Source organism: Populus nigra, chromosome 1 (assembly GCF_951802175.1).
Source record: "Populus nigra chromosome 1, ddPopNigr1.1, whole genome shotgun sequence".
NCBI lineage: Eukaryota > Viridiplantae > Streptophyta > Magnoliopsida > Malpighiales > Salicaceae > Populus > Populus nigra.
The window spans coordinates 6,318,170-6,328,892 of record NC_084852.1 but is presented as its reverse complement, the minus strand read 5'-3'; the positions used below and the strand labels follow the sequence as shown (position 1 = coordinate 6,328,892).

At 35.1% G+C, this 10,723-nt stretch overlaps 2 protein-coding genes across 5 annotated transcripts; both read right to left on the bottom strand.

The window, feature by feature from the left end:
• Window positions 1-2,273: 2,273 nt before the first annotated feature.
• Window positions 2,274-3,544, bottom strand: LOC133694079 (stress-response A/B barrel domain-containing protein UP3-like). Its single transcript, XM_062115507.1, has one exon. The coding sequence runs from the start codon at window positions 3,508-3,510 to the stop codon at window positions 2,581-2,583; it is 930 nt and encodes a 309-aa protein (XP_061971491.1). The 5' UTR covers window positions 3,511-3,544; the 3' UTR covers window positions 2,274-2,580.
• Window positions 3,545-5,860: 2,316 nt separating this feature from the next.
• LOC133699721 (G-type lectin S-receptor-like serine/threonine-protein kinase At4g27290) lies at window positions 5,861-9,939 on the bottom strand. 4 transcript variants are annotated; one of them, XM_062123121.1, is made up of 7 exons: window positions 8,579-9,902; window positions 8,106-8,252; window positions 7,748-7,902; window positions 7,275-7,485; window positions 6,818-7,100; window positions 6,590-6,740; window positions 5,861-6,384 (listed from the first exon to the last, which is right to left on the bottom strand). In XM_062123121.1, exons 1-7 carry the CDS (start codon window positions 9,843-9,845, stop codon window positions 6,079-6,081), a joined length of 2,520 nt encoding a protein of 839 aa, XP_061979105.1. In that variant the 5' UTR covers window positions 9,846-9,902; the 3' UTR covers window positions 5,861-6,078. The 4 variants fall into 4 exon arrangements, 3 of the variants coding, with proteins under 3 accessions (XP_061979105.1, XP_061979121.1, XP_061979111.1); XM_062123137.1 differs by having other exon boundaries at window positions 6,818-7,055; XM_062123127.1 differs by having other exon boundaries at window positions 8,106-8,246.
• Between the last annotated feature and the right edge of the window lie 784 nt (window positions 9,940-10,723).

The window sequence follows — 10,723 nt, the reverse complement described above, 5'->3', positions numbered from 1 at the left end:
TTCAAGTTGTGGGTTGGTTCAGGTCGATCCAAGATGTCATCTTTTTAATTTTTCTATGTAAATATGTAACATGGATATATCACACTCTCAATATTTTAAAAGTATGTCATCCAACACATATAAGATTTTAGGCTTTCTAGCATCTTTGTAATTTTTTTATAGTTTTTTTTTTAAATTAGACCTGCAATGTAGCACGAGTCAACAAGCTAGTATTATTAAAATAATACTAACTTATCATACTATCGACTAAAAAACCTAAGGGTCGGTGTAAATGCTCATATGATCAGTGAATCAAGTTAAAATATATTTTTAATTGTTTTCTAACAACTTTGTTAGTGGTGAAGGTTGCGAGTTCGTTTCTTGCTATGCTCACTATTTTCTTAAAACAAACATAGATGAGTTGTTGTCTCAGGCTCGCATGCGTGACTATTTTGTGACAGGCTTGGGCCAACACAACTAAGCTCTCCTTTGTTGTCCCTTTTTTTTATGTTAGGTTTTTTTTTATTAAATTCTTTTATTTAATATTAAATTGATTATAAATCAATTTTTATATTTTTTATAAAATAATATTATGTTAAAATAATTAATTTCACCAAGTAAAACCCATATAAAAAATCACAGATTGATAGGATAACTAGGGCAAGCATATTAGGGTGTGTTTAATGGTAGACAATACATAGCTGTGAAGAGGCTTTCGAAGGAATCCAGACAAGGGCTGGATGAATTCAAGAATGAAGCTACAACATCGAAACCTTGTAAAGATTCTGGGATATTGCATAGAGCTAGAAGAGAAGATTTTGATCTACGAATACATGCCCAACAAAAGTCTAGGCTTCTACATATTTGGTTAGGATCTTTGAATCTTTTATATGTTCACCATATGCTTTTTCAAGATAATTTCATTTTAGTTGCTTCATACATATGATATTCTAGAAAGAATGCATTAGAACCTCTGTTTCATCTCAAACCCTACTAATCAAAGACTAACTGGCAAATCTATATCAGTTCATATAGGTTTCAGGGTTTACTGCGTCTAATATAGTTGAGTACACCCACAAGAACCAGGTTAAACTGGGCTTCTTTTTTTTTTCAAGTATCCTATTCCAAAATCATATTCACATCATCAGAAACACTTATATGTAAAATTAGCAGCCACATGAATTAATCTGCAGATTATGTATATAATGGGCAGACCAAGTGCAAAGCAAGTTGCTGGATTGGCCTAAGAGGTTCCACATCATCAATGGGGTTTCAAGGGGACTGCTTTATCTCCATCAAGACTCTAGACTACGAATTATTCATATAGATCTTAAACTGAGCACCATTTTACGAGATAAGGAGATGAATCAAACAATCTCAGACTTTGGCATGGCTAAAAGTTCTGCAGAAAATGAAACAGAAGCAAATACCAGAAGAGTAGTAGGAACATAGTAAGAGTTCTTATTTTCCCCCCTTCTCTTTGCATAGGAAAAGAAAAATGAAATAGAAGTACGTCCATATCTTACTAGCAAAAGCTCATTAACTTGTTTGATGATATGTAGTGGTTATATGCTCCCAAAGTATGCCATTGATGGTGTCTTCTCAATAAAATCTGGTGTATTTAGCTCTGGTGTTTTGGTATTAGAGATTGTCAGGGGGGGAAGAAACAGGGGATTTACTCATCCAGAACATGAACTCAACCTTCTTGGGCATGTAAGGACTTTTATTTTCCTTCTAGGTGTTTTCAAATTAGCATTAACACAAGGGTTCCAATTTTTAAGAGCTGTTTCAATTAAAAAACAAATGATTTCAAATTTCAGATATGGAAGCTCAATAAAGAAGGCAGATCTTTAGAGTTGATTGATGAATTAATAGTAAAATCCTGCCATCTTTCTGAAGTTTTAAGGTCAATCCATGTGGGCCTATTACGTGTGCAACACTCTCCAGAAGATAGGCTGAGCATGTCAAGAGTGGTTCATATGTTGGAAGGAGATGGGGCACAGCCGCAGCCTAAAGAACCAGGTTTCTTCACCGAAAGAAAATTGATCGAAGAAAACAAGAAAGACATATTTTCCACCAATGAAGTAACAATCACAAAGCTTATTTTTTTATTTTTTTTTATCTCAGACAGTTGATCAAAACCTATAGTTTTATTTGCTACAGGAAACCCAAAATGGGCGAAAAGATGTTGTTCGCTTTCTTTTATTGGTTTAAAAAAGTAAGCATTTTGCTAGCATTAGCAGATCGAATCCTACACCACCAGAGCTTAAATAAGGCTACTACTTAAACATCCACAATCTCAATCTCACTACTTATGGATTCAGAAGAGGATGACATATACAAAACCAACTCAACTACTGGCCATTTTAACACTTCTTAATACATTGGTATCAAGTTTAAATTATTGATAGTAAATGATCAGCAAAAGCAAGCAGAACATAAACAATCCAAATACCTGAGATAGGGTCTCGGAACAGAAAAGATATAGATCCACTCCACAACTGTCCTTCTTCTCGGCAACCAAATGCATTTACTTCCCTTCTGTATTTGTCTCTTCTATCTCAGAGAGTAACCAAAGGGGCTTGAAAAAAAAAGAAATCTTTAAAGAGTAGAGGTAGACGGCTGCACAACATAATCAAGAACAATAAAGCTCTGCAAATAATCTCTGAACTTGGCTTTCTCCAAATTCACAAGCTCTTCCTTGGAATCCAATTCACTCAATCCTGGAAAAACAGCTAGCGACGCAATCGAATAACCCTTGGCTCTAGCTGAGAAATTCTCACCGCAGCTAATTTGATGAATCCCACCATATTTCCCTTTAATCCCCTTAATTAACCCCAGTATCTCATCTTTCACTTCATCCCCCAAACCCTCTTTTAGTTTAAGGAATGACAACCTAATCGCTGACCCAGGAGGTGGGACCAATGAACCACCACCGTTGATATCATCTGTTACCCAATCGACGGCCATGACGTCGTCACAGATCGGCTGAACCGATTCTTTAACCACGCTGACATGGCTAGGGTGAACAGCATAAGCGGAGAGATTTTCTTTAGAGGAGTAACGGCTGTGGAGCATGTGAGTGAAGGGAATAGGTGAGGATTTGGTGCGGTAGAGGGCACCGGCGTTTAGGTGGAGTACGGAGTCGAGCGAGATCAGACGGTTGAGGGAATTAATCATGGTGTTGATTTTAGTGGGGTCAGTGTTTTCTTTGACTTTGAAGAGGACTATGTGTTCTACTGTCTGGGATGGAGTGGATGATGACATTTTGATTTGGGATTTGGATGATGCAGAGTAAGGCTCGAAGGAGAGGAAGAAGGGCTTGAGCTGGTGGTTCTGAGACGAGAAAGGGAAGGAAAATGGCTTGGTGGTGCTTGAACGTGCGGCTTTAAGACACAACATTGTCATCCATTGATTCTTGGGCTGTTTTGCTTTGTTGTTTGGTTTCACAGCATATATCCAAGGCAGGTAGGTTAATGTTTTAACCAATGTCATACAGCAGTGCTTGCTAGCCAGGGTCAACCTTGCCATTGAATAACTGGACGTATGAACAAAAAACAAAGGATATTTGAGGAGAATCAGATTCAAGCACGTGTAACGATAATTTTACTCTTTATTGCTTTTAATAATTGTCTTAACACCAAGGATAAAATTATATTTTTCATGAAATTTAAAAGTTATTTGAGATTTGATTGTGGCAAAATTGTTGTTTGTATATTTTATATATAATAAAAATACTATATTGCTCTGGAGAGCTCAAAAAATTGGCCTTTAGTCCAGGGATTTTTGTGTCTTTATAGATTTATTTGTATAATTAAATAATATTTATGCCCTTAAAATCTAAAAAATATTAAAAGGAATTGTTTTGTCTTTACTCATTTCATGTATGGTAAAATTTCATGTTTTTCTTTTGACTTCGAAAAATTAAAGGTTATCATGGGAAGGTATTTTCATATTTACATCATTGTTTTTTTTATATAATATTTGTATGCCCTTAAGGTTTTTTTTAGTAATTTGTATTATTATAATATTAATAAATCAATAAAATAGATTTGCACGTGCCACACACGCGTAGGTGTGTCATCACCCCGTGCTATTTTGGTGGTATGTGAGGGCATGTACGGTGGCAAAAAAAATCGATTTACTACTCATTCAATGTGAAAGGTGGCAATGCATCTTTTAGGGTGACATGTTTTGTCATTTGAGCTGTGGTTTTGCGATGATTGATTTTTTTTCCTCCTCCTCTTCTTTTCTCTCTCCTAAGCCTTGGTACACGTTTAGAGCTTTGACAAATTCAATTGTGTTTTTCGGTTTGTATTTATTTTGGGTTTGGTTCTCATTTTTTTTATTTGATGCTTCTTTAAGTTTGTTTTATTTTTAATTTTGTTCCTCATCATTTAATTTCATTAGATTTTTTTTATACAATCAGGTCCTCATTTTCTTTATTACTATTTTTTTATTCTTTTCATTATATTTTTTTATATTTTGTCCTTGGGAGTTTAATTTAATTTTATTTGGTTTCCAATATGTCCTCATTTTTTATTGCTCTTTTTTTTTTCATTTTCTTCATTTTCTTTGTTTTTTAATTTAGTCCCTAATTAGTTTCTTTCAATTATTTTTGTGCATTGTTTAGTCCTTATTGTTTAATATTAATTATATTAAATTTTAATTGGTTTGAAATTTTTCTTAGTGGTTTTTTAATGTTTGCTTTTTATAGGATAATATTAGTCTCATAACTCAATCTACCAGTTTTAACGATGAACCTGGTTTAAGTTTAATCTTTTTTTAGGTTTTTTTTTTAAATTGGTTTTTTTTTTCCATCATTTGACATTGAATTATTGGCCTTGAACTTATTAATTTGTTCTACCTTTTTTTTTATTGGGTTATCCCTGCCTCATATTTCAGATTACAAGTTAGTGAAGTTAACCTAAGTTGACTTTGTTTTTTTTTAAATTAATTTTTTATTTTATCATTTGCCGTTTAATTATTGACCTTTGAGCATGTTTCATTAAATATTATTTAAAAACAAATGTACATGTCAACGCATGATGGGTTATCCCGAGTGCGATATGGTAAAGTTATCCTGAGTTAACTTGCATTTTCTTACTAAGTTTTTTAATTTAACTTTGATATTTTTTGCTAAGTGTTTCTTTTAGAAGTCTGATTTTTTTTCCTTGATTTTTTTATGAGTTTTTCCTTTTTAATTTCATCATTTTGCATGCAATAATTTTCCCTTAAAATTTGTTATTTTTTTTCCTGTTTAGTTATTACGTTGACAGATTGGTAAAGTTAACTCGGGTTAGCTTGGGTTTTTTTTTCAAGTTTTTTTTTGTTGAACTTTGTTGTTTTTACTGGGTACTTCTTTTGAATTTTTTTTTTATCCCAGTCTCAAATCGCGAGTTGTGGATTTATCAAGTTAAGTCGAGTTGACTTGGATTTGCTTATTCGGCACTATATTATTTGATTTTTTTTTTTTATCTTTGACATTAAGTTATTAAGTCTTGAATTTTATGATTTTTTTTTATTTTTTTTTTTTAGATTGTTTCAATCTTATATCATGAGTCGCGCTTTAGTAAATCTAACCCGATTTGTCATGGATTAACATCATTTGAATATTATTTTGTAGCGTTGAGAAAATTTGGACTAGCTCGTGGCATATCGCTGCATACCTATCTAGTGCTAATTATTTTCAAACAGATTGTTTACCTTATATCAGCAAAACGTTCGACAGATATCCTCAATGAGAAACTGCTCTGCAGTTTGCAAGATATTTTACAGTACAGGGCGTAATTTGAGATCTCTCAAAATGGTCATGGACAGTTCTTATCACGGAAGCAAAGAAAGTCATGGAAGCTAGTTCTATGAATGTGCCACCATGGAGTTAAATAACTTGAAGCTCCATTTCTTTACACTTCATGCGTACCTTTTATTACACCAGCCTTAAATACCATACATATATTACCATAGTTGATCAAAATACATTATTTCTTTGTGGGATGGCTGAATTATATATGCCTAGAACATAACCACAAATTAATATTTCGAAAAGTAGAGAATAACCATCTAGAAACAATACAAAATATCAGCGCAAAATGCAATCTATCTTGGTCTTAACTCTGAAATCGAGCATTCATTAACTGAACATGGTTTGCTCAGGCTGGATGAATATCTTGCTTCAGTCGGATCCCTTTCAGTGAAGAAACCTGGTTGTTTAGGCTGAGGCAGAGTATCATCATCACGTAACATCAGAACAACATTTGACATGTTTGGCCTATCTTCTGGATTTTCTTGCACACACAATAAACCCACATGAATCGAACGTAGCACTTCAGATAAATTGCACGCTATTACTAGTGATTCTGCAACCAGTTCCAAAGGCCTGTTTTCTTCAAACAATCTCCATGCCTGATAAGCAGAATCATGTAATTAGAATAGATTTGATTTTTAGATATAATAGAATACATCCCTGGACTCAAGGATCCAGAATCCGTCATGCATTTCATTGTCAGATTCAAAATATCTACAGATATTTCAAGCATTTGAAGTGTCCAAAGACAGAGAACATGACAAGCACTTGGAACCTAACATAGGTGTGGTATGGATGGCTTACATGTCCTAGAAGGTTGAGGCTGTGGTCTGGATGAATGAATCCTCTGTTCCTGTTCCCACTCACTATCTCTAGCACCAATACGCCGAAGCTGAAGACGTCCGATTTTAGTGAGTAGAGTCCATGATTTGCATACTCAGGGGATATGTAGCCACTGCACTTATTCAGGGAATGCTAAGTTTTATTAGTGAAAAAATGAAGATAAAAACACACACAGGAGGAGACACTTACTATGTACCAGCCACTTTATTAGTATTGGCTTCAGTTTCGTTTCCTCCAAAACTTCTAGCCAGGCCAAAATCTGAGATTTTTGGGTTTAGTTCATCATCCAATAAAATATTGCTGGCTTTCAGATCTCTATGAATTACTCTTAGTCTTGAATCTTGGTGAAGATAAAGCAGTCCACGAGCAATCCCAAAGATAATGTTGCAGCGCTTGGGCCAATCTAGTAGAAAGCTGTGTGTATTTTCTGTCAAATTGTTTTCCCAAGTCAAATCATTCCAGCTCTGATCAGCTTTTAAAATGCATATAAAAAAACTAGGATTAAAGCTAATCCATACTTAAAAACATAATAAATGTTTAATTAAAATTACAATTTGGTACGGCAGCATGTGTGACCATGGAAGTGGAGAAAGCTTTAAGGTGCAGTAATTGGAAAGAATTTGTAGGGGTTTTGGGAGATTCATACCGAAAATAAAAATGTCCAAGCTTCTGTTAGGCAAAAACTCATAGATCAGTATCTTTTCATCTCCTTGAATGCAGCATCCTAGAAGCTTCACTAGATTCTGGTGCTGAAGTTTCACTATATAATTGGCCTCATTTTTGAACTCATCAAGTCCTTGTCTTGAGTTCTTAGAGAGCCTCTTCACAGCTATTTCTCGCCTGTCTTCTAATGTTCCCTGCAAATAATCACTCAGTATCATAAGCAATCATACTTAGTCTTGTGAAAGTCGGGAGTCATGGTATGATGTTGCACACTACTTGCATCTGTTGTAACTCTGAAGTTTGAACACTTTCTGAAGAGTCATTGTTTTATTCTTAGAAGGCTCAGTCCCATGGAAGTTCCAAGGAAACTAATACCAAAAAAAATCAATGGTGCCATGAGTTTGTAGCATGAAATTTTGAAGCCATCTAGATGCCTGATTCTTTATAGATTAGTACCTTATAAACAGATCCGAAACCCCCTTCTCCAAGTTTATTTTCAACAGAAAAATTATTTGTTGCACAAGCCAAAGTACCCAAATCAAACAGTGGTAGCTCTAGATCTTCCTTGTGCATATGATCTGCACTTCTTTCCAGAGCATCTGCTATTTTTCCTGCAGGAGGAACTGGCATGAATAAGAACGAAGCATGGGAACGATATTTTTGGCCCCAGCATGATTTCTTTACGTCACCAAATACACTCTTACATTTTAACGTTGCCTTGTATTTTTTAAAATCAAAATTTAAAAGAATCAAAACTTATCTGGAAAAGGAGAGATGGAGTATTTGTTAAATGTTCATGGTGTGAATTACGTACTGTTTTTCTGCTGCTTCTTCATCCAAACACTCAAGACCAAGGCTAGGCCAAGGAACAGAATCCCAGTAGACAACACAGTGCTTATTATGATCCTTTTCTTCGCTTTGGATTTTTTATTTATCTTGGCACCATCTCCATTATCTACAACTTGGCAGAGAAAAACTGGAGTGAAAATACAACAATAGGAAAGTAAATCGAATTGAATTTAGTATGGCTAGAAATTTTTTATTAGCTACAAGCACCCTTCCTCTTGGTTATCTATTAGCAAGGATTTGTCCATGATGGCAAAGGTGTGGATTGGGCAAATCTCGACTCTATATATATATAACACAGGATCCACACAATTTACTAAGAGTGAATCACTCATTTTTAGTGGAGTGTCTGGATCCTGTGTTATATATTTACAAGGAAACACAGTTTGCAAGGTGATTAAAACTAATACTGACTTTTCCTGTCTTAAGATAAATTCATACCTAGTTCTGATACGGCCATTCGTATGTAAATCTCTTGCTCATTATCATCTAAAACTCTAATGTCAACCAGGTCGCCGAACCAGAGCAAGCACCCACTTCCTCCATTCCTGATGTCCAGATTTGAATATGCTGTACAGTTGCATTTCTCCAAGCACGTGTTTCTGCACTCCTCAAGATTCATCGTCTTGCTAAACCACGATGATTTTGTCTCAGGCATCTTCACTCCAGCGAGCTTTCGGAACCCATCTCCAGCACAATTTAGTGGAGTCCTTCTAACACAACCATTTGCCCAATCAGTCGCGTCCCAATCTCTTGGAGATTTTGGTACAAAACCATTCAAGCAATCACACACTGGAGAGCTTTGAATATCACAGAAACCATTTGCACCACATAGTGCATATCGATCACAATTATCTGTATTTGCTGTTTCATAAAGGAACCAACTTTGTTTTTTCTCAATCCAAGCAAAGCTCGCGACATCACCATTCTGTCTTGTCACGAGCCTCCAATGCATCGACTTATCAACAAGACTTTCTCTGTAAAATATCTCCTTCTCATTGAAAACAAATTCATATTTGTATATGGGATTTGGTTTTGTGCTAGGCACGCCACTGAACCGCAGACCATCCCATAGTCCAGATCGGTACTTCACTTCCGAACCTTCCATCACAACCATGTCAGGATATCCATAAGGAGCAAGTTTACATGTAATGTTACCTCTGGAAGGATCATCTTCTGATTTCCATGATGTCATGGACCAATCCATTCCTGTTATTCTACTCCTTCCTAGCTTCATGCCTGGCAATATCGTATCAGTCGGATGTTCAAAACTCTGCCACAAGGAATTTTCAAGGTTGTTATCGCCCTCCTCTTTCACAACAAGGTTTCCTGACTCCAAAAGTTGAGCGGTTGGATTCCTCGCAGGTCTTGCTGTGTTGGAAGACCAAATCACGCTCCCACTGCGATCGAGAAGGATAAGAATTCCTTTGTGTGTTATCTTTAAGACCCCCAACGAATCATCAAGGGGAGTTTCTCTATTGGCAACCCAAACTACAGTTTGAACTGGTATTTTCCCATACCATATGCCCAAGTATCTGTTTTTGGACTTTCCAGGGCTGAAAAATCCTAATTCATAGGTTCCATCTGCTGAAACTATGGTATCGCCATCCCTGATGAACTGAGTTGTGTTTATGATGTCAATGGCTGTGGCCGTTACTCTATTCAGCAATGAAAAGAAGCAAAAAAGAAGTATGGGAATGTAACCCATCGTTACTTCTATGATTTTTTTCTGTAGCTCAGTTAATGAATGGCTTAGATGTGAAAATATTCATATTTATAGCCCCAACTTCTTTACCACGAAAGCGATGTTCCATTTTTCATGTATGAGTGAACAATCATCTTCAAGGACTCCATTTTCTCATTCACATGTTTATTCAGACAACTTCTCTCTCCTCACATTCTCAAGGGGAGACTAAGACTTTTTCTTTTCTTTTCATTTTCATACTTTTAAAGGATTGATTGGGATTTAAGTTTTATAATTTATATTTATTTTTTTATTCTGATATTCTAGTCCCATAATCTGATTATTTCACATAATAATCTAATTAACTTAAATTATATTTTTTTTCTAATTAAATGAATTATATTTTTTTCCGAATTAAATGATTTGTTGTTGATTGCATTAGAAAATATGCAATTCTCACGACTAATGACTGCCGGTTCTTAAGGCAATCAATGACAAAAAAACGCGTGAAATTTTCTAGGAAGACTTGGACTCGTAGAACGGAAGGGGATGTCCTCCTTCAAAGTCCAAATAATTCCATTCCACAAAAGGTCCAAACAAGCATAGTTTAGCCTTAGGAGACTGAATATATATATATATATATATATATATATATATATATATATATATATATATTCCATTTACTTCCAAATTCAAAGATAGAAGGCTCCTCGCTATCCATGTCAAATTTGTCTCGGACAAATACCCCTAACCCCACACGGCACTCACTCATTTCATTAAAAGACAAAATTATCAAAACTCTAAATGTTATGGGTAAGTTACTGTAGCCACACACATACAACTCCACCATTTATTTTAGTCTTTTTTTTTTCTACACCATTGGGTCCTTTTAAAACCAAATT

Coding starts and splice junctions, on each gene's coding strand:
- LOC133694079 (XM_062115507.1), bottom strand. CDS start 3,510: ATGGCAAGGTTGACCCTGGCTAGCAAGCACTGCTGTATGACATTGGTT.
- LOC133699721 (XM_062123121.1), bottom strand. CDS start 9,845: ATGGGTTACATTCCCATACTTCTTTTTTGCTTCTTTTCATTGCTGAAT. Junction 8,253..8,578: donor AATGGCCGTATCAGAACTAG/GTATGAATTTAT, acceptor TTCTCTGCCAAG/TTGTAGATAATGGAGATGGT. Junction 6,741..6,817: donor AATAAAGTGGCTGGTACATA/GTAAGTGTCTCC, acceptor GAATAAGTGCAG/TGGCTACATATCCCCTGAGT.